This window comes from Lissotriton helveticus, chromosome 3_1, assembly GCF_964261635.1.
Source record: "Lissotriton helveticus chromosome 3_1, aLisHel1.1, whole genome shotgun sequence".
Lineage (NCBI taxonomy): Eukaryota > Metazoa > Chordata > Amphibia > Caudata > Salamandridae > Lissotriton > Lissotriton helveticus.
The window spans coordinates 1,945,277,611-1,945,298,184 of record NC_136061.1 but is presented as its reverse complement, the minus strand read 5'-3'; the positions used below and the strand labels follow the sequence as shown (position 1 = coordinate 1,945,298,184).

At 48.7% G+C, this 20,574-nt stretch overlaps 1 protein-coding gene across 2 annotated transcripts in view; it reads left to right on the top strand.

Moving 5' to 3' along the window:
* MEGF11 (multiple EGF like domains 11) overlaps positions 1-20,574 on the top strand; it is a 1,491,879-nt gene that overhangs the window by 1,286,354 nt on the left and 184,951 nt on the right. For both annotated transcript variants that reach the window (XM_078683026.1, XM_078683027.1), the window contains exon 15: positions 15,291-15,419. In XM_078683026.1, coding sequence (XP_078539152.1) covers positions 15,291-15,419 — 129 coding nt within the window. The remainder of the gene's footprint in view (positions 1-15,290; positions 15,420-20,574) is intronic.

Below are 20,574 nucleotides of genomic sequence, written 5' to 3'. Positions count from 1 at the left end.
TCATCGCCGTTCGACGTCAAGACAGAGGGTTCCGTCGACGACTGGTCATCACCACTCGACGTCGGGAGACCGTAGCTCCTCACATCGATCGCCGTCGAGGCATTCGAGGTTGAGATTGCTGGATCCGCCGACTCCCCGAAAGCATTCGGCGTCGAGAGAAAAACGTACGACGCCAGAACGTTCGACGTCGAGACATTCGGAAAGGGCTCGATCGTCGTCAAACAACTCTGTGATCATGGTTACGGAGTCAGCTTCTCGCCATTCTACTTCACAGTCTTCTGGCTCCTCAACAACATCTTCAAGATCCAGAAGTCCTGTCCTCGGATCTCCTGTGCGTCAGCCAGATCCTTCGGCTGCGGAGGTCAGACTGTCTCCTAGATGGTATAAGTCATTGGACCATTGACGAGATTCAGGGGCTATCAAACGTATGCATGAGTACGCCAGTCCGCAGCACAGATCTCCTCTCCAGAGACTGGTGGATGAAGTGGACAGGCGTAGTCCTCCCAGAAAATCACCTGTGAGAAGACCAATCGGATCTCACTCTCCCAGAAGGGAAAATCCGGTGAGATCCCGTTCTCCCAGAGAAGATCCTGTCAGATCTCGTTCACCAAGAAGACAGGATCCGGTTAGATCTCGCTCTCCTAGAAGGGAAGAGCACCAAAGAAGGTCACGTGAGAGGAGGCACGGTGCTCACTGTAAACATCGAAGAACTCCGTCTACTTCCTCTACTTCTTCGACCAGGTCTTCCAAGAGGGATTACTCTCCCACGTTGACAGATAGTCCTACTTCCAGATCCTCTCCAGTCGATGACATCGGCACTTATCTGGATGTCCTGCAAAGAGGAGCTCAGAAGCTGAGCATTGAAATGTCTGTCCCCCAGGTTACTACGGCAGTCATTTTTGAAACTTTGCACAAAAAATCTATCTCTCGTCCACTGCTGCCTTTAGTCCCGGGAATTATGGATCCGGTCAAGGACGTTTTCCTAACCCCGGCAGCCATCAGAGCGGTGCCAGCCCGCATACAGAAGAAATACAAACCGGCTTCTTCTGACCCAGTTTTTGTAAAATCTGACCCTCCAGCAGACTCTGTGATAGTGGCAGCGGCGAGGAAGACGCATGCAGTTGCTGCTTCCTCTTCAGTCCCACCAGATAAGGACAGCAAATCTCAGGATTCGTGGGGTCGCAAAGTTTGCAATTCAGCTGCCTCCTCGCTGAAGGTCTCCAGTGCGGCCGCACTGCTGGGTAGATACGACAGAGCCATATGGGACTCCATGGAGAGGTTCAAGTCCAAACTGCCAAAGGAAGACCAGAATGACTTTGAAGAAACTATGACAGAAGGATGTTTGGTGGCGAACCAGTTGATAAGCACAGCAGCGGATGGTGCAGTGCTTGCGGCACATTCCTACTCACATGGGGTTTGTGCCAGAAGGTCGGCTTGGTTGCGCCTCACAGGGCTGAAGCCGGATCCTCAGCATCGCATCCTTAATCTTCCCTTTTCGGGTTCCTCTCTCTTCGGAGAACATGCTGACGAAGAGATGACCCGTATGAAGACTGAACTGGATACGGTGAAAGCGGTGGGTTTGGAGAAGAAAAAAGAGTTCAAACGCCGCTTTAAGACCAACAGGGGGAGAGGGGCTCAACAGAGGGTTCAAACCCCTCAGTGGTCCCAGAATAAGAACCAAGGAAAATCCCAGTTCCGAGGCAAATCCAACAGAGGTAGAGGAGGTCACCAGCAGTCCTCTACCACCACGAGAGGAGGAAAGGCTTGATCAGTGGCTTCCTCTGGCGCCGTTGCCCACTCCAGTGTGAGGAAGTGCTTCACAACACCTGGCAGAGTGGGTCAGCATCACAAAAGATCAGTGGGTGCTGAATATACTGCGCAATGGATACAGGCTACGTTTCCGTGCGCTCCCGAAAAGCATTCCTCCAAAGACCTCTTGCCCTCACCAGCTGAGCTTGCTCCGCAGAGAATTGACAGTCCTCCTACAAAAAAGAGCTGTAGAGGAAGTTCCTCCCTCTCAAAGAGGAAAGGGAGTCTACTCAAGATACTTTCTTGTCCCCAAAAAAGATCAGGAGGACAAGTTCAGGCCTATACTAGATCTGCGTCTCCTAAACAAAGTCATAGTCAGGGAAAAGTTCCGCATGTTTGCTCTTCACCAAATATGCCCACATCTTCAAGCCGGAGATTGGATGTGTTCGGTGGATCTGCAAGATGCATACATTCACATTCCGATTGCTCTGCAGCATCGCAAGTACTTGAGGTTTGTCGTAGGAAGCAAACACTACCAGTACAAGGTGCTACCCTTCGGACTCAAGTCCGCACCATGAGTCTTCACCAAATGCATGGCAGTGGTGGCGGCTTTTCTTCACAAAAAGGGACTCTTCATTTACCCATACCTGGACGACTGGCTCCTAAAGGGCCCGTCTCCGGTACAGGTGAGGCACGATCTGCAACTTTGTCTACACCAGTTGCACACGCTCGGTCTCCATGTGAACCTGGAGAAGTCAGTCCAGCGGCCGACACAGTCCATCCACTACCTAGGCTCCGTTCTGGACACAAGATTGGGAAAAGCGTTTCCTTCGGAGGAGAGACTTTTTTCCATGAGGCAGAAGTGTGGGATTCTATTAGAGTCTTGGCTTCCGACAGTCCGACAGGTAGCCTCCCTGCTTGGTTCCATGGCGTCCTGCATTTTTCTCATCCCGAACGCCAGGCTGAGAATGCGCCCTATACAACAGGCTCTCGAAGACCAGTGGGACCAGGCGACAGGGCGTTGGGAAGATCGTATCACTCTTTCCCAGACAGCGAAGGATGCCATCAAATGGTGGACTCAGACGAGAAATGTGCTGGTGGGAGTCCCTTTTCATCAGCCACTACCCACCCAGTCTATAGTGACAGATGCCTCTCTACAAGGCTGGGGAGCGCACATGGGTCCCCTACAGATTCAGGGTCAGTGGTCTGCACAGGAGCAGACGTACCACATAAACATGCTGGAGCTCAGAGCGGTGTTTCTAGCTCTCAAAGCTTTTCTTCCAGCGATCGAGTCCAACTCAGTCTTAGTTCAGACAGACAATACAACTACCATGTTCTATCTGAACAAAGAAGGAGGCACACGATCTCGCCCTCTCTCCCGGGAGGCTCAAACCATCTGGCACTGGCTTCTCTCTCGAAACCTTTTAGTGGTGGTGGTGCACCTTCCAGGCGAGTTAAACATCAAAGCAGATGCACTCAGCAGGTACTTCGAAGATCAGCCAGACTGGGTGCTAAACGACTAAGTGGTAGAAGAGCTTTTTCGTTGTTGGGGTCGTCCAGCCATAGACTTGTTTGCGGACGAAGAAAACGCAAAATGCCATGCCTTCGCGTCCAGATTCCACCGGCCAGGGACGCAGGGGAACGCTCTCCTGATGGATTGGTCGGGAACATTTGCTTACGCGTTTCCTCCCCTGCCTCTGATTCCGAAGGTAGTTTCCAAGCTCCTCAGGTCGGACATGGAGATGATCTTGATAGCTCCGGATTGGCCACGACAGTGGTGGTACCCGGACCTGCTGCATCTGCCTGTGTGTCCACACAGACGACTTCCTTGCAAACCGGACCTGTTGAGCAAGATGAACGGGAGGATACTACATCCCAACCTCTCATCACTGAACTTGACAGCATGGCACCTGAGGTCCTGCAATATGGGCATTTGAATCTGCCTCCCGAATGTATGCACATTTTAAAGGAGGCTAAGGGGCCTTCCACGAGAGCATCTTATGCGTTCAAGTGGAAAAGGTTGTACATATGGTGTAGGGATCATCACTTAGATCCGACTAAAGGGCAGGAGGAGGTAATCCTGCCATACCTCCTTTCTTTGGCAACTTCTGGTTTGAAATATGCTTCCATTAGAGTGCATTTGTCAGCCATAGTGGCGTACAGGAAATCACCTGATCAGATCTCTTTCTTTCAGGTTCCGGTGGTTAAGGACTTCCTCCAGGGGTTGAAAAAAGTGTATCCCCCTGTGCGAAATCCTTCTCCTCCTTGGGAATTGAACCTGGTTCTATCCAGGTTAATGTTGCCTCCTTTCGAGCCCATCCACAAGGGCTCTTTACAACATCTCTCTTTGAAGGCGGACTTTTTGGTGGCGATTACCTCAGCGCGCAGAGTAAGCGAGATACAAGCCCTCTGTGCGAAGGAACCATATACTGTTTTCCACCACAATAGAGTAGTCCTAAGGGCTCATCCATCTTTGTTGCCTAAAGTGGTTTCTGATTTTCATATAATTCAGTCCATTTCCCTCCCTTTGTTTTTTCCAAATCCTACAACCCCAGCCGAGCGATCACTGCACTCCTTGGATCTTAAGAGAGTGCTCAAGTTCTATTTGGAAAAGACTAAAGGGATCAGGAAAACGGATCAACTGTTTGTGAACTATGGTTCAATGAGGACGGGTTTTCCAGCGGCCAAGAGGTCCATCTCCAGATGGATTGTCTCTTGCATTAAATTGGCCTATCAGCTTGCAGGCAAGCCTTTATTGGTGTCACCCAAAGCGCATTCCACTAGAGGGAAAGCCGCTACAGTAGCTTTCTTACATGACATTCCGATGTCAGAAATATGCAAGGCTGCAACCTGGAAATCAGTTCATACCTTTACGAGACATTACTGTCTCGAATCTGATTCCAGGGCCGATACTCAAGTAGGGCAAGCCTCCTTGAGAAATCTGTTTGGGTAGCCTATAGCCTGCTCAGGCTTGTTGATGAGATTACTGCCTTGTCATTCCTTTGCCCGCAGGGATGAGGAGAGGCTCGCTATTCTATTCTAATGCTTATGACTATTGATGAGGATCCCCTGGAAGAGAAGGATTAGTTACTTACCTGTAATCCTAGTTCTCTTCCAGGGGTATCCTCTTCAAAGTCATAAGCAACCCTCCCGCCTCCCCGGGCAAAGGATATTCTTTAATAAGGAGATATTGTTAACCTATTTTGTTACTGGGTTTGTTTCAGTCTCCGAAAAGAACAACTGACCTAACTGTCACCCCTGAGGCATGATGGGATACCGGGGGTCATGGGTGCCTTAAAGGCACGGTGTCAGTTTTTTTTGTATACAGCTACAGGTTAGCTTTTCAGTCTTTTTAGACTGTGTGTTTGCAATGCAGCCTGGGAGCTTTCTATGCTTTCAGGGTGTTATAAGAATTTCTGCTGCTGCCTAAGCATTAAAACAGTTTCTAAACAATCTTTTGTGTTGTTTCTCATGTTTCTAATGCATATTATTCATGTATGGTGGAAATTCTTCACAGCATATTCCAGCTCTGATGTGATTTGGCTGCTATTGCATGTTTTTATATATATATGTATATATATATATATATATATATATACGAGTATATATATGTGGGGCACATATAATATAGTGTTTCCGGGGTCCCGCGCATGGGCGGGAATATTGTAATGCTTATGACTTTGATGAGGATACCCCTGGAAGAGAACTAGGATTACAGGTAAGTAACCAGTCCATCCGACCACATATTGGGCATTCTAAGACCGCACCACTGGCCACCCATACAGAGAGGGTTATTTTTAAAGCCAGGACCATCATCCATAGAGCTACTTATCAGCTTCTAGCTTATATATTTATCTGACATAAGGAGTCTAGATGCTTACAGCTCAACCACTCCTTCTTTGAACACGAGACCAGCAAACTGCGGTGACAGATCTTTTTCTGTTGCTTCTCCTAAAACATAGGGCGTGTCCCCACGACTTTGATGCAAATCCTCTCTACTTCAGTTCAGAAAAGGACAAAAAACCTCCTTGATTAACTTTGAGTCAAGCGGAGTTTAGCATTATTATGTTTTGTCTTTCCCGCAGCACCAATAATGACAGTCAACCTGTGGTTAAGAAATACCAAGTAACATAAAATAAGATACCACACACCTACCAGCAACTAAAAGCAGCAAAGCTGTGGCCTGAAAATCACCCACCTGCAACCAAACAATGCTAGGTGGTACCAACCCCCGTGAAATGAAGCAACAGTTCCATGACCAGATGTGTTGAGCACCCCCACTAAGGGCCTCTGTAACAGCACACCCCATGCAAGTGTACCACTGTATTGAGAGAAACATAATGCCCGTGCCAATCCCTGAACCATCAAACCATACATTGAAACACCATTTAAAATACCCTAGAAAGATGCATAGAACATTGCCCCAAATAACCAAATTTCTGTTTTTCATCACTTAAATGTAAAAAACATCATGCTGTATTTACACGGAAAAGTAGAAGCAGTAGGTGGAAATGTACAATCTGTGTAACATCTTAAATATGGTACTGTTAGAGGCGAACATCAACGTTCTTGACATCAGACTTGAAGGCCTCTTCTATTCTGCACGAGGGTTTAATATCCTACCGAGTCCGGGAGTATTTTCTTGACATTGAGAATCAATTTCCACTAAGAATTATACAGTAGTTACAATAATGATAAAAGTAACTACTTATTGGTCGTTTATTTATTGTAGAATGATTTCTCAAAAAGATACCCCCAAAATAAGTGCTTCTGACATGAATAGTTAATTTGAAGTGTTACCAGAACTGCAGACTGACCAAAGATCTCCAAGCATGCTTCTTTGAAAAGCAAACTCGACAAAACGAGGCTGAGGAGGGTGTGAAAGGATGTTTGTGGATCATGAGGATATCATGCGATTGTGTTTTACGGCTCCAAGCACCACACACCTTTACACCAAGAAACGCTCCGGAGCTCCCTGCACCAAACAATAGTTAAGCCCTTTCATACTTGTAACTGTAGTGACGGTGCCACCCGGCCCGTGCACACTGTGCTTGCACGCATGCAAGCATCCTGAGGGCGGGCTCACCCGAGGGGTTAAATAAAGGGTCATAAGACTGCTCACTGTCTTAGCCCAGTACCCTTACTACTGTGTGTGTGCCGTTTCTAGCTGCGTTCCACGCCAGAGGCCTGCCTCCGTGCAGCGTGGGTCCGACCAGGCGCAGATGCCACATTGATGATGAGGCGGGTCCCACCCACGCCTCGATATTGCCTCGCCTACCTTGCTTGCCCAGTGCCGGTGGTCGCGGCTGGTTGCTGCCGAAGAAGATCTCCACATGGTGTTTGCGGTCCGCTCGGCCGGAGCTGCACGTGTCGCCTTGGCGGGAGCCCACCCCGCTCATCACCGCCGCCTGTTGCGAGAAGGTGTATCTTTGGCGGGTGCCCACCCCGCACTGAGCTGCTGTCTGCCTGCAGTCGCCGGCACCTGGAACTACGCCCTGAAGATGAGGCCGACCTTGCCCCGCGACCCACCGCGCTGGCTGTGCCCAATCCCCCTGGTGCGGAGGAATAAAGCCGGCACCCCGGCAGCCGCGCTCCCACAGTCACGTGGTCAAGCCGGAGGCCGGTATGAAGAAGGAGCTCCGAACTCGCCAGACTTGGGGAAAGTGAAAGTAGTAGGCCCCGCAGCGCGCTTAGAACATGCACACAGGCCCCAGCGCTCAGCCGTGTATATTGGCTGCAGCAGGCAATTGGACTGGCAAAAAGGGAGTGTAGACACGCGCAGCTTTCTCCTGAACAGTGGATCTTCCCTCCCAGCAGACTGTCACCAACTTCAGCCACGAGGAGGGCAGTGCCTGAACACAAGACACACCTTGAACTTTTGCTGCTAATTCCACTGGGGTCTGAGCACCCCTCACGGTAGTAGTCATCACCACTGGTTGGAGCACCCACATCGCCAGCCTACCCATGCGTAGTAGCGGCAGAGCTATTGACGGCCCGTGTCGGCCTGCGCCCAGAAGCCTGTCCTGCTGCCACCTCCAGTGAGCATTACCAGTACTCGAGCAACTGAGGATGAGTGGGCAAGACGCAAATGGAAGGGGTAGTGCCCCTGTGGCGCAACCACCCATTCCCCAGCAGGCAACCCTACCGACCCAGACTCGGCCTGGCCAGGCCATGGCTACCCCCCTTCCACCGTTCAGCAAACTCTCCGACCCTGCCATGGCGGCAGCACACGGGAAGTCCTGGATCGGCCACCTTGACCATTACTTAGTGGGCGTGCGAGAGACCGATGGGAAGGTAAAAAGGTCACTCCTCATGTGCTACGGAGGGGGTAAGCTGTATGATTTATTTGAGACACTACCTAACATAGGACCGGATGACTGTAACAGGGCGGTGGCCGCCCTATCCCAGCACTTTGACTCCCAAATAAACCCCGTCTTCGAGCGCTTCAAGCTCAGACACGTGCTTCAAGGGGAGGCTGAGACCATTGATGTTTTCCACGCTCGTCTACGGAAGCTGGTGAGTTCTTGCATGCTGCCAGACCAGAGAGAAGAGATCAGGGCGCTAGTCATTCGAGGATGTCGGTCAGTGACACTGCGCTGCCTGATACTTCGCCAACCACTCATTAGTCTGGACGAGATCCTTGTGCTCACCAGATCCCACGAGCTGTCCAACGATCGTGCGGATGAGATGGAGGCAGCCCTCAACCGGCCCACACCTCAGGTCGCATCGCCACGACCCCCTGTGATCAAGGAGGAGAAAGTGGACGCTATTCAGAGGCGTCCAGCATCGTCAAGAGGACCCATGAGACAGCCCCAAGGAAGCGCATGTGGGAATTGCGGATTGGACCACCCTCTGGCAGGGCGGAGCTTTGAGAAAGGGAAGACCTGCTCTCAATGTGAGAAGCTCAACCACTTTGCAAAGGTCTGAAGAAGTGGCAAAGGAAGGACGAACGCCCCAAGTCAACGTAGACCGACGGCAGCCGTGAGGCAGATGACGCTCGAGGACTCTCTGGATCAGATGGAAACCACCCCGCCAGGGTTTGGATTCGGAGCAGAGACACGTGTTCTTCGTATCCTTCGTTGGTCGAGAAGGCACGAGGCACCGGCCCCCACCCATGTGTACCATCACCGTGGCCGGCTCCCCAGTGAGTGCTCTCATAGACACCGGGGCCTCTGTAAACGTAATGGACAGCGATCAATATGAGCTTCTCTCGCCACGTCCCCCACTCCTACCGTTCAAGGCAAGGATATACACATATGATGAAAATTAGCTGCTTCCCCTACCAGGGGTAATGGAGGTCGAAGTTGTCAATGAGGGTCATGGTATCAACACAAGATTTCACGTCACAGAAGAAAAGCGAGGAACCCTCCTCAGTTGCCACACAGCGGAGGACCTGGAGCTAGTTTTCTTCGCAAACTAGGTACACGATCTGCACGCTCGTGAGATTCTAAAAGACTTCCCCATGTTGTTTGAAGGCCTGGGATGCCTAAAAGGGAAGATGTTCAAGCTGCACGTTGACCCAACAGTCAAGTCCGTGGCTTTGAGACACTGCTGGGTGCCATTCCATCTGCGCCCTCAGGTGGAGGAGGAGCTGAAAAAGCTGGAGCAACTCGGCATGATAGAGAAGGTGTCGGGCCCCACTCCGTGGGTGTCGCCGTTGGTCGTAGCTTCCAAACCAAAGCAGCCAGGGGCCATTTGGCTATGTGTTGACTTGCGCCTTCCAAACAAGGCCGTGAAGAGGGAGCGTCATCTCACACCCACTATGGATGACATCGTGGCCGACCTCAACGGCGCCAAGTAGATCACCAAACTCAATCTTAATGCTGGCTACCATCAGCGGGAACTCCATCCTGATAATAGAAACATCACGACCTTCTCCACCCATGTGGGACTGCGTCGGTACAAGAGACTGAGCTTCGGAGTTCCCTCAGCAGCAGAGGTGTTTCAAAACACGGTGAGGCAGATGCTCACTTGGCTGCAGGGTGTCATAAACTTGACCGACGACATCCTCGTAGTCTCCAAGACACTGGAAGAGCACTTTGTGCATCTTAGGGCCACCCTTCAACAGCTGGCGCAAAGTGGACGCACCTTGCATCAAGCCAAGTGCTCATTCTATCAAGAGTCAGTGTTTTTTTTTGGATATATTTTCTCCTTAGACGCCCTGAGGGTTGATCCGAAGAAAGCGTCTGCCATGGAGCTGCTCCGCAGCCTATGTCGCCCACCGAAGTCCGCAGCTTCCTCGGGATAGCCAAGTATTGTGGCCGGTTCATCCCCAATCTGGTGTCCTGATCTGAACCACTCTGCATTCTCACAAAGTCTGGGCAGCCGTGGGTCTGGTCTGCGAAGGAAGATCTGGCATTCTATGCCATCAAGGAGGACCTTCTCGATGAGCAGGTGATGTTGTACTTTCGGCCCTATCGGTGCACCGAAGTGGTGGTCGACGCAAGCCCTGTAGGCCTGGGAGCGGTCCTGATGCAAGAGACAGAATCTAAAGAATGGGTCCCAACTGCATATGCCAGCCGGACGCTGACCGGAACAGAGATGCGCTATGCACAGATAGAGCTCGAAGCCCTGGCTATCAAATGGGTATGCCAACATTTCCATCTCTATTTGTTTGGACACGAATTTTGGGTGGTCACATATCACAAGGCACTCGTTCCCCTCTTCGCCGGCACATCCCGGTTGGCTCCACAACGGATAGAGAGGTGGGCAGTCCAACTGTAGGCCTATCACGTTGAGGGGGTTTTCGTCCGGGGTCAACAACCCAGCCGACTTCCTGTTGAGGCACCCTGGACTGCCTGTGTCATCCGCACCACAACCCGATGAAGACCACACCGAAGAATATGTCAGGATAGTATCCCTTGAAGCATACCAAGTTGCCCTCATGCTTCAAGACATTGGCAAGGGGACCGAGTCTGATGAGTGCCTCATCAAGGTCACGGCCACGTTATCTAACAGAAACTAGCGGCACTTCCTTGACAGAATCAGTGCACTGACAGCGGACGAAAGGCTATTTCGCCAACAGATTTGGAAAGTGCATAGCGAATTCAGTGAAGGTCTTTATGGGGTTGTTCTGCGCGGCAATACCCTTGTAGTTCCAAAGAGCTTTCAGGGGAGAGTGGTCCATCTGGCGCTTTAGGGGCATCAAGGGATCTCCAAGACAAACGCCAAGCTATGGAGGAAGGTCTGGTTTCTGGGCATAGATGCCATGGTCGAGGAAGTCATCCGCACATGCCATTCTTGCAACATCACAGGCAGCGATCCGGCACCCCATCCGGTGATCACTGAGGACCCTTGCTATGAGCCCTGGGCAGAAGTTATTCTCGAGTTTGGATCGTTTCCTGCTGGCCAGAGTACTCTGGTGCTCGTCGCTTTGCATTCTAAATTCCCATTGGTGGAAGTGGTGTCGTCGACAGCTTTTCAGTACATACAGACTGCGCTGGAGCGCATTTTCGCCACAATGGGACTGCCGGAAGAAATAAAGTCAGACAACGACCCACCTTTTCAGGGTCAAGAGTTTCAGGAGTACTTGGCCTCCCGAGTCATTCGACATCACAAGATCACTTCACAGTGGCCGCAGGCAAACGGGGAAGTAGAGCGGTTCATGTGAACTATAAACCAAGCTCTCCGGATTGGAGTGGAAAGAGGAGAGGAGGCTGAACAGTGCCTTAAGCAGTTCCTACGTGCCTATCGCCAGATGCCGCACTGCACCACCCAATGTGCACCGGCCCACCTCATGTTACGAAGAGCTTCGAGAGACAGTGTTTTTGCAGACCCTTCATGGAACCCTCCAGCACTGAATCCAAAGGCCGCCCAGGCAAGGTGAAAAAACAACCAATGACAAAGCAAGTCAGGATCGGAGAGCACGACCGATGAACATCCGAGTTGGTGACAAGGTCATCGTGAAAGACCGCTACCCTGGGTGGAAGTATCGCACCCCATACGAGCCAGTGGTGTGGGAAGTCATCAAGGTACAGGGGACCATGGTGTCTGCCATGCGTGGGAATCGTGTGGTCACCAGGAACCCATCTTGGTTCAAGAAAGTGGAGTGTGGCATCGGGCCAGCTGAAGGTGCAACTGGAGGGTCCAAAGAAGAAGCGGGAACAGCCCAAATGAGTACTCCAATCAGCAATCCGGCGCCTGTGTCGCGTCAAGAAGAAGAGTCAGGAGTAGGAGGAGAACAGTGGATCCCTGGGGCCGTGTCCCCTGAGGTAGGAGAGAGAGACATGGGGTCAGGAATAGAAAATAACTCGCTGAGCCAGAGGTATGGTCTCCGGCTGAACCCTGCCCCCAGCCAAAAGCTAAAGGACTTTGCGTGGTGCGTGAATAAGGACTGAGGTTGAAAAATGTGAAGGACCTCAGTATCTAAAAGATTGAGGGGATATAGTGACGGTGCCACCTGGCCCGTGCACACTGCGCTTGCACGCACGCACCCTGAGGGCGGGCTCGCCCGAGGGGTTAAATAAAGGGGCGTAAGACCCCTTGCGGTCTTAGCCCAGTATCCTTACTACTGTGTGTGTGCCGTTTCTTACTGCGTTTCACACATGAGCCCTAGCCTCCTCGCAGCATGTGTCTGACCAGGCTCAGACACCACAGTAACGTCCTTTACAAAGGCAGAGTCTGACGTGTAGACATCTATGCTTTAATTTTCAGGGTCAAGATCTGATTGCCAGCTATCCACACGAGAGCCAGAGGTCCGGGACCCTTCGGACAACGGAGCGGAGCAACGCACTCGGGCAGGAGTCACGCCTGGCAGCCTGGAACTCTCAGGCATGGCCGTACGTGAGCCAAAGTGGGACAACCTATCTGGCACACAAAAAACGAGCTAAAATCCCACACGCTATTCACGCTTAAAGACCCCCCTCCAGCCCCACCATCTGACCCTCCATCCCGACCCCCACTGCCCTAACAGAAAATAAAGTGCGCACAAACATGAAGGGACACCATAGTTCCAGTAACCCCTACAGTGCCCAGACAAAGAGCGGCCCTCGCAGCACACTGGACATCTCCACCCAGCGGCCTAGTTTACACGTATTTGGGACAGGGCAGCGTGATGCCCAGGCAGCTTCCCATCCCGGGTCATCACATGGCAGCAGGCGGGCAACTAGAGCCAAATTTCGGGGGGTGGGCTGAAAAATATTTCGGGGGGAGCTAATTCTTCCAACCACAGACAGAGTGGCTGTAAGAATGGGTGAACACAACAAAAGCCTCATTTACAAGTAAATGGTCTTTTAAAGACCTGTTAAGTACTCGGGTGCTGCTGCAATTAGATGCTCGCCAGCCCGTGAAGCTGTCTCTGCCCGGGCTGACACACACGACGGGGGGGCTGAAGACCCGTGAGCCCAATGGGTGTTGCGCGCCTGCATGGCAGCACCTTTCTCTTTCTACATAGAATTAATGGATGCGGCACAATTCTGATTTCACAACATTTCTCCGGACAGCGCCACTCTGGTGCTTGCCCCATCTGACTGGTGCCACATGGCACTGACTGATGGGGTCAAGTCTCCATTGTTTGCACCACTTCCTGTTCCCTGTACTTGCCTTCTTGTGAATGTTCGCTTTTCTTTTTACTCTCAACGCCTCTGTAACATTTAACGAAGTGACAGTTTAAGAGCTGAAGGCATCCTTCATGTGTCTGAGCGTAGGTTTATTGCCATTAATAGGATTACGATGTCAGTCAGTCACCAACCAGGAGCTAAGAAAGACCGGGCAGACGCTCAGCCTTGTGACTGTCTCCCGGACGGATCGGTGACGGCACCCACAGAACCGTGACGTCACAGGGCGGCGCCACAACGTGCTAGGATAGTGCTGCAGAAAGAAAGTTGTGCTGCGTAGGAGGCCTCAACATCGGAACTGGTGCAGCACTGCAGGCCAGGCTTTAGAACTGGACAGAATGACGCAGACGGAGAGCCTGCCCAGGGCCGGGCATATCATCTGCATTCCCTCCTGGTGCGGGCGGCCATTACATCTCTGAAATGCTAAGAGACGCGCCTACCACAACTGTAGGCACATGACACCGAAAGGAAGAACAGGAATCAGGGAAATGCTGGTAAATAATCTGACCACAGCTCCAGATTAGAGGCATGCAGGATCAAGACTGATTTGCATATAGCTGGGTCTGAACTGAGGTGGCGAGGTGAGCTAAACAATGATGATGATTCAACCTAGATCTGTGACTGGGGATGAGTGCCTGAAAAGTTTCAGCGCTCCGTCAATCATCTCCTTGTATTTGCTTTGTTCACCCTACGTTGGCAGGGTATGCCCAGATGTGGGTCCCTTGCTCACTTTGCCACTGGATTCCAACTAGCCTGGCTGAAGAAGGGTGTTGCCCAGAAACCTGTCCCAGCATGCTTGTTTCCGGTTCAGGGAAGACCTGGCTTGGCAGTTTGGGCTGGACTGTTCCCATGAGGCACAGGGTCAAGTCTGATTTGCATATAGCTGGGTCTGAACTGAGGTGGTGAAGTGGGCTAAAGAATGAAGAAGGATTCAACCCAGATCTGTGACTGGGGGTGAGTGCCTGAAAAGTTTCAGTGTGCCATCCTTCATGCTTTGTTTACCCTACGTTGGCAGGGTATGCCCAGATGTGGGTCCCTTGCTCACTTTGCCACTGGATTCAAGCTAGCCTGGCTAAAGAAGGGTGTTAACCAGAAACTAGTCCCAGGATGCTTGTTTCCGGTTCAGGGTAGACCTGGCTAGGCAGTACGGGCTGGTCTGTTCCCATGAGGCACAGGGTCAAGTCTGATTTACATATAGCTGAGTCTTAACTGAGGTGGCGAAATGAACTGAAGAATGATGGATTGAACCCTGATCTGTGACTGGGGGTGAGTGTCTAAAAAGTTTTAGCGCTCAGTCCATCATCTCCTTGTGTTTGCTTTGTCCCAATAAAATAAAAACAAATGATTTCCATTTTCAACTTTAGGTGAGTTTTCATGAGTAACTGCCAATCACCACGAGGATTTTCAGTCTGTTTTTATGGACAATGTTCACAAAGAAATGAAAGGCGGGGGCGTTAGTGTCCGGTAAATGATTATTGCTTCTAATAAATACTGTCATCTAATTTTATATACCCTTCATAAATCTTACAGATTGATAATGAAAACGATGGATCTTTGTGGTTAAATGTGCTGCAGCTTGGAAACGAGCTGGCATTACCTATTTAAAAGGGGAAACTAGTTTTTAGTACATTAAGTGAGGCTATTTTTGGAATGCCTGAAATGTTATACGGGCGTTTTAAAACGCTATTATTCGTAGAAAAAAGTTTTACACTTTTTTTCTTTTTTTACGAACAAGGTTAAGACGACCTCAATTAGAGTGTTAAGTGTAATGTTTCTGAAATATACAGCAAACTATATCGATGACGTGCATTACTTTACTATTCAGAGGTTTATGCATTTTCCACCCAGTAAATACCTTGCGATCTATAACTTCGTTCTTTTTTATATTCTGTGTAAATATTTTCACTGGTCCTTTCAAATGTATCGCTCATGCTTGTTTGAGGTGTTTCTAGAAAATGACACTCTTTTTTGGCATTTATTTTACAGCTTGTCCGTCGGGTTTCTGGGGTCCGGATTGCATCCACACGTGCAACTGCCACAACGGAGCCGTCTGCAGCGCCTACGATGGAGAGTGCAAGTGCACCCCGGGGTGGGCCGGGCTCTTCTGCACCCAAAGTAAGCTCGTGCGTGTTGTGCTGCGGCAGCACAGCCAAGAATAGGGGGATGCTGCCATCTGGCGCCCTCTTAGCAGAACTGTACCTTGGTCTCATAGGCCATCTCTTGACTAGACAATAAGCTAACGTTAGGATTTCTTCATTTATCAAAATGTGTTTGGTGAAGGTTTGTTTTGTGATGTTGTGGTAAATTGTGTTTAGTTAAGAATAGTTTTGTTTCAGTTACTTTAGGTTCATCACCTTTTGTATAATTTAGAGACTTATTCTTAACTTTTTTTAACTTTAGTTTTGTTTTGTTACCTTATGTTTGTTTTTCAGTGTAGTTTTAGTTTATTGTATGTTTTGATTGTATAAAGCTTGGTTATGGTGTAACGTTTCATTTTGCTTTTCTATTACATTACGTTTACTCTTGTTGTGCTTTTAGGTTTGTTTCAGTTAGTTTACCATAACTTAGTGTAGCTCTGATTTGTTAGGTTGTTTTACATTTTATTAGGTGCAATATATGTTTTGCTTTGCATATAGATCTTATTTTACTCTTTTTTATTGAGGTTTTACGTTTATTTACTTTGTCGTTGTACATTGGAACAGATTCACAAAGATGTTGCTGTGACTTACGCATGCTTTACTCCTGAATTGTAGTAGTAAGCCAGGAAAACTCCTAGCTAAGTCCTGAAATTCATGAGTAAGGCAGGATTACTAGAAGAGCAAGTCACACTTAATCATGTACCAATATTTGTTGTGTTCAGTTGTGACATGTAGGGTTTCATAATGCTATACAGAGTTTAGTTCTGTGTCATAGTTTCTAGGTCTGGTGCCTTTTGTATATTTTGTAATATTGGTTTTATAGTGTGCCACCAGAGCATCTCCATGGCTTCAGGGCTCAACAGAAACGCTACATCAGGCAAAACAGAAGTACATGACATTCAAACCAACCCAATACATCTAAAATAAGTTAGCGTTTAAATCGTGGTTAAATAAAGTTATCCTCATTTACACTTTTAGTAAGCGTGGTTTACCTTAGGAATTTTAGGAGTAAGTCAGGAGTACACCTGGAATACTCTTGGTAGTCAGAAGCACTATAAGAGTAAGTTATAGCAGAATATTTGTGAATCACGCTCATTGTGTTCTTTGTAGAGATGACTGCTTCTTTTGAAAGCAATTGGATTAACTAATATAATTTCTTCCTAAGAAGAAATTTGTTTTAATTATTTTCAAAATACTTTACTTTCGCCTTTCATTGTTGCACAATATAAAGGGTAGAGTCTGAATTGAGTCTCCATATATGCACAGCTGTGGTGTGTGCTATGATCTCCAAGCAGTAATCACCATTATATCTCTGGTGATGTATTCAGTAGCCTGTACAACTTACAGTACTTTAAGTGTCTTAATTATGTGGCACAAGCAACCCAGAGGCAAAGTAATCTAGCTAGGCAGCTATAGGCCCTATTAGAAACAAATCCTAAACATCCACATGTGTACACCTGGACCAGTGCGTATCAAAGCTGGAGTGCGCTTCTCCACTTCATTCACTAAACTCTTATGCACATGCAATGTAGACGTACATGTACTACCAGTGCTTTAAATGGTCCCATATTGTCAGTTACTCAGTACCTGCACTTCTTTAATTTTAGAGAGAGTACTTGCACTTCTCAGCAGAGGTGCAATACTTCCAATGGGAGAGTACATGCACTTCACGGCCACAAACTGGCACTCTGGGATAGTGAGTAGCAGCTCTTCTTTATTTTCATTTCAAGTACTGCCTATCAAACTCTTCCTATAACTCACCTGTTTTCTCTACTTTTACATGTGCTTAGTCGCCCCCAGGGTTTTGCAGGAGTTTTGAAGTGTCACCAAAAGCTCTTTTTTGACTTCCAGTGTGAACCCTATTTCCATGTGGTCTTCCCTCCCCTAACATCCCTGTAAAAGCCGGGGTGCTCTTGTATTTTCCTGTACTTCCTGCACAACTTATGTCTTTTTTTAGGTGTTAGATTGAAATGCAATAAACAACTAGGTGATGATCTTTTTCACTCCTCTCCCTCTAACTTTAAAGCGCTCTGATATCCGTCGTGATCAAGTTCGCTCTATATAAAACTTTAGAAATAAATAAATAACTCTAACGGGATCTCATTCCTGACTACTTTTTTTAACCTGTTCCAACCTCGACAGAAATCTGCTAAATGCAGAACAGTTTTGTCTGGGACTGAAGCTGCGCCTTAATGTCGAGGCCTAATTAGAGTGAAACCGGTCTGGGGTTGCTTGTGTCCCAGTTGAGAGGGGACTTGTTCTGGGAGGTTCGGCTGGACTGTTCCTATTGGAGGAGGATCAGGGCTGATTTACATATTGTTCTTCTTGTTTGAGTTGGTATGGCAGGCAAGCAAATGATGGCCTGGGATACAGCCCAAGTAATCAGCAGTGGAAGAGATTAATTCAAGCATTCAACCCATCACGTTTTCATGTTTCCAGTTTAGAAATGCAGACGTGTGGAAAAGTCTGTAAATGTTTCTGTGAACAGCCACAAAGTAGGTTTTCACCTCGTTGGGTTGGACCTCTCTAGTATCTCTCTCTCCAGTAGCTCGCCCGTGGGGACACAGATACCAAACTATTCTTACATCTCAAAACTTAGGATCCTAACAAGAGTATTTGTAAAGCACACGTTCACCCCGACGGGTTATCTTGGCGCTGAATAACAGATGTTTATTGTTACCCAACTCAATGGTACTCATTTTATCGACCTCAGATGGATGAAAGGCAAGTGGACCCACTGGGATTTGAACCTATGACCATGAGCCCGTGCAGTGGATGCATTAGTCCACTGAGCCACCAGACCCAGCTGTAGAATCAGGAAGAGTCTGTGGACTGTTCCATTTTGTACATCTGCTTGGAGTGTGGAAATGCTTTGTGAGGTGAACCCTAGAATAACGAAATAATTAAAACCAAACTGCCTTAAATGGAAAATAAAATAATTACTTTTTTGCCTAGCCCCTTTTTTTCATTCATACGTGAACCTCCAAGAGCCTGTATATAACCAGGTGTTCCCAGGGCACGAGTCCTAAAAAAAGAAGTGGGGGGACGCAGTCACCGGGAGTGACGTCACAACAGGAAGTGACGTCACGAAAGGTGCGCTCCGATCTCATCCCAGAGAGGCCAAAGAGTGAAGTCCAGCTGTTTGGCAGGGGGGACGGCGTCCACCCGGTAAAATAAGTGGGGGGACGCCGTCCACCCGCGTGGTACCCCGACTCGAGCCCTGGGTGTTCCCATCCCTGAAATCCCTATAAGGAAGTTTCTCTTCCAGGGGATACTCATTAATAGTCATAAGCACTGAATAATCTCCGCCCATGAGCGGGAACCCGGAACATATAATAATATATATATATATATATATATATATATATATGTGTGTAAATACATATAATAGTAGTACATAGTACTAAACAAATTATACACATATATATGTATAACCAATAAAAAATGCAGCCCAACACAACCCATAGGCTAATAAAGCCATAATTACATATTTTCTGCAGTATGAAAATAAACCATATAAATAAGCAATAAAAAGGCATGAGCCTCAAAAGCATTCCATAATCAGCAGAAAACCTTTATTTTCATCAAAGAATTTGTAATAAAAGGCAATTAGCCTAAGAAGGCTGCATACAGAAAAACTATCCCTGTATAGAAAATCAGACTGACACCTCGCCTTTAAGGCATCAGAGAATCTGAACACTTTGCCTTTAAGGCCTCCAGGGGAACTCTGTTCCCATCATGCACCACAGGTGACAGTTAGGTTAGTTCTTTTTTCCGGCTTGTTCTGTGAGGAACCTGGAACTTGAGCTCGGCTGAATTTGACTGTTTTCAGTCAGAATTTGGTGTTTTCCTGTCTTTTTTGACAGAATTGGATTTTGGTGGTGTTGTTCTACCTTTTCTGACTAAATCTTTAGAAAAATTTTAGTCAGTTATGCCACCTTTATTCTACAAGTGTCCTTCCTGTGGGAAGAAGATGTCCAAAACAGATCCTCATTCTGTTTGTGTGGTTTGTCTTCCTTCCACACATGATGTGGAAAAATGTTACCATTGCCTCAAGCTTTCTAGCAGAACTTTGAAAGAGAGAGAAAAAGTTTGACTTTTGGGGCTTATGGAGAGAGAAGGGCGGCGTGAAAAAGGGGCAAGGAGTGTTTTGTCATCTGGAAGGTCCCCTTCTCACCCAAAACGTCGAAGATCTGCTTCTCCTGAAGGTAAAAGCAAGAAAAAACGACATCAGGAAGCGTCGACGTCGAAGAAAGTAGGTGCGCGTTAAAATCAAGCTCTCCCTCGACGTCGAGACCGCAGAAATCTGCATCGACGTCGAAGACATCGCCGGTGAGGCATAAGTCGGCGTCGTAGCGGAGATCGAGGTCGCCGTCGAGAAGTGTATCAACGTCGAGACATCTGGTGTCGATTGCTGTGAGGACGACGTCGAGAGCAACGCGTTCAACGTCGAGAGAGAGAATGCGATCGGCGTCGAGAGGAAGACTTCGATCGGCGTCGAAGGAGAAGTTCAGATCGACGCCGAGAGACGAAGGTACGACGTCGAGACCTGAAAAGAGAAGACGATCCAGATCGCCGTAAGGACATGGTTCGACGTCGAGGCATGCCTCGGGCTCGAGGCTTGAGAAAGTCCAGTCGGCGTCGAGAAAATGTCCGACGTCGAGGAATTCGACGTCGAGATCGCCGCTGCTTGTCTCACGGTCGACGTCAAGACATTCTAGATCAGCCTCTCGGACCTCTCATAGGTCTTTGTCGAGGTCTGAATCAGCGTCGAGGGTGTTGGATGACCCTCCAAAGTCTGTTTCACACGACCTACAGTCAAGGGCATCGGTGAACAGATCTCCTGTGGTCGGAGCTTCTCCACACCAAGATTCTTAAGTGGTGGCTCATTCTGACTCGATGTCAAGGAAGTCAGAGAAAGACAGGTGGTCCCCAGAGAGGTGCAGGCTCCAGCTTCTGGGTCTCCACATTCAGTTGGGAGTACTTCCTCATCTGCTTCTTCTTCTTCGTTGGGAATGCAGATTGTGCAGGTTTCCCCGGAGGGCTCTCCGGTGCGTAAAACACCACCTGCAGGTATGTCTCCAAGATGGCTAGAAAGCATCCGTCATTGGAAGATGCAGCCTAGACCTAGT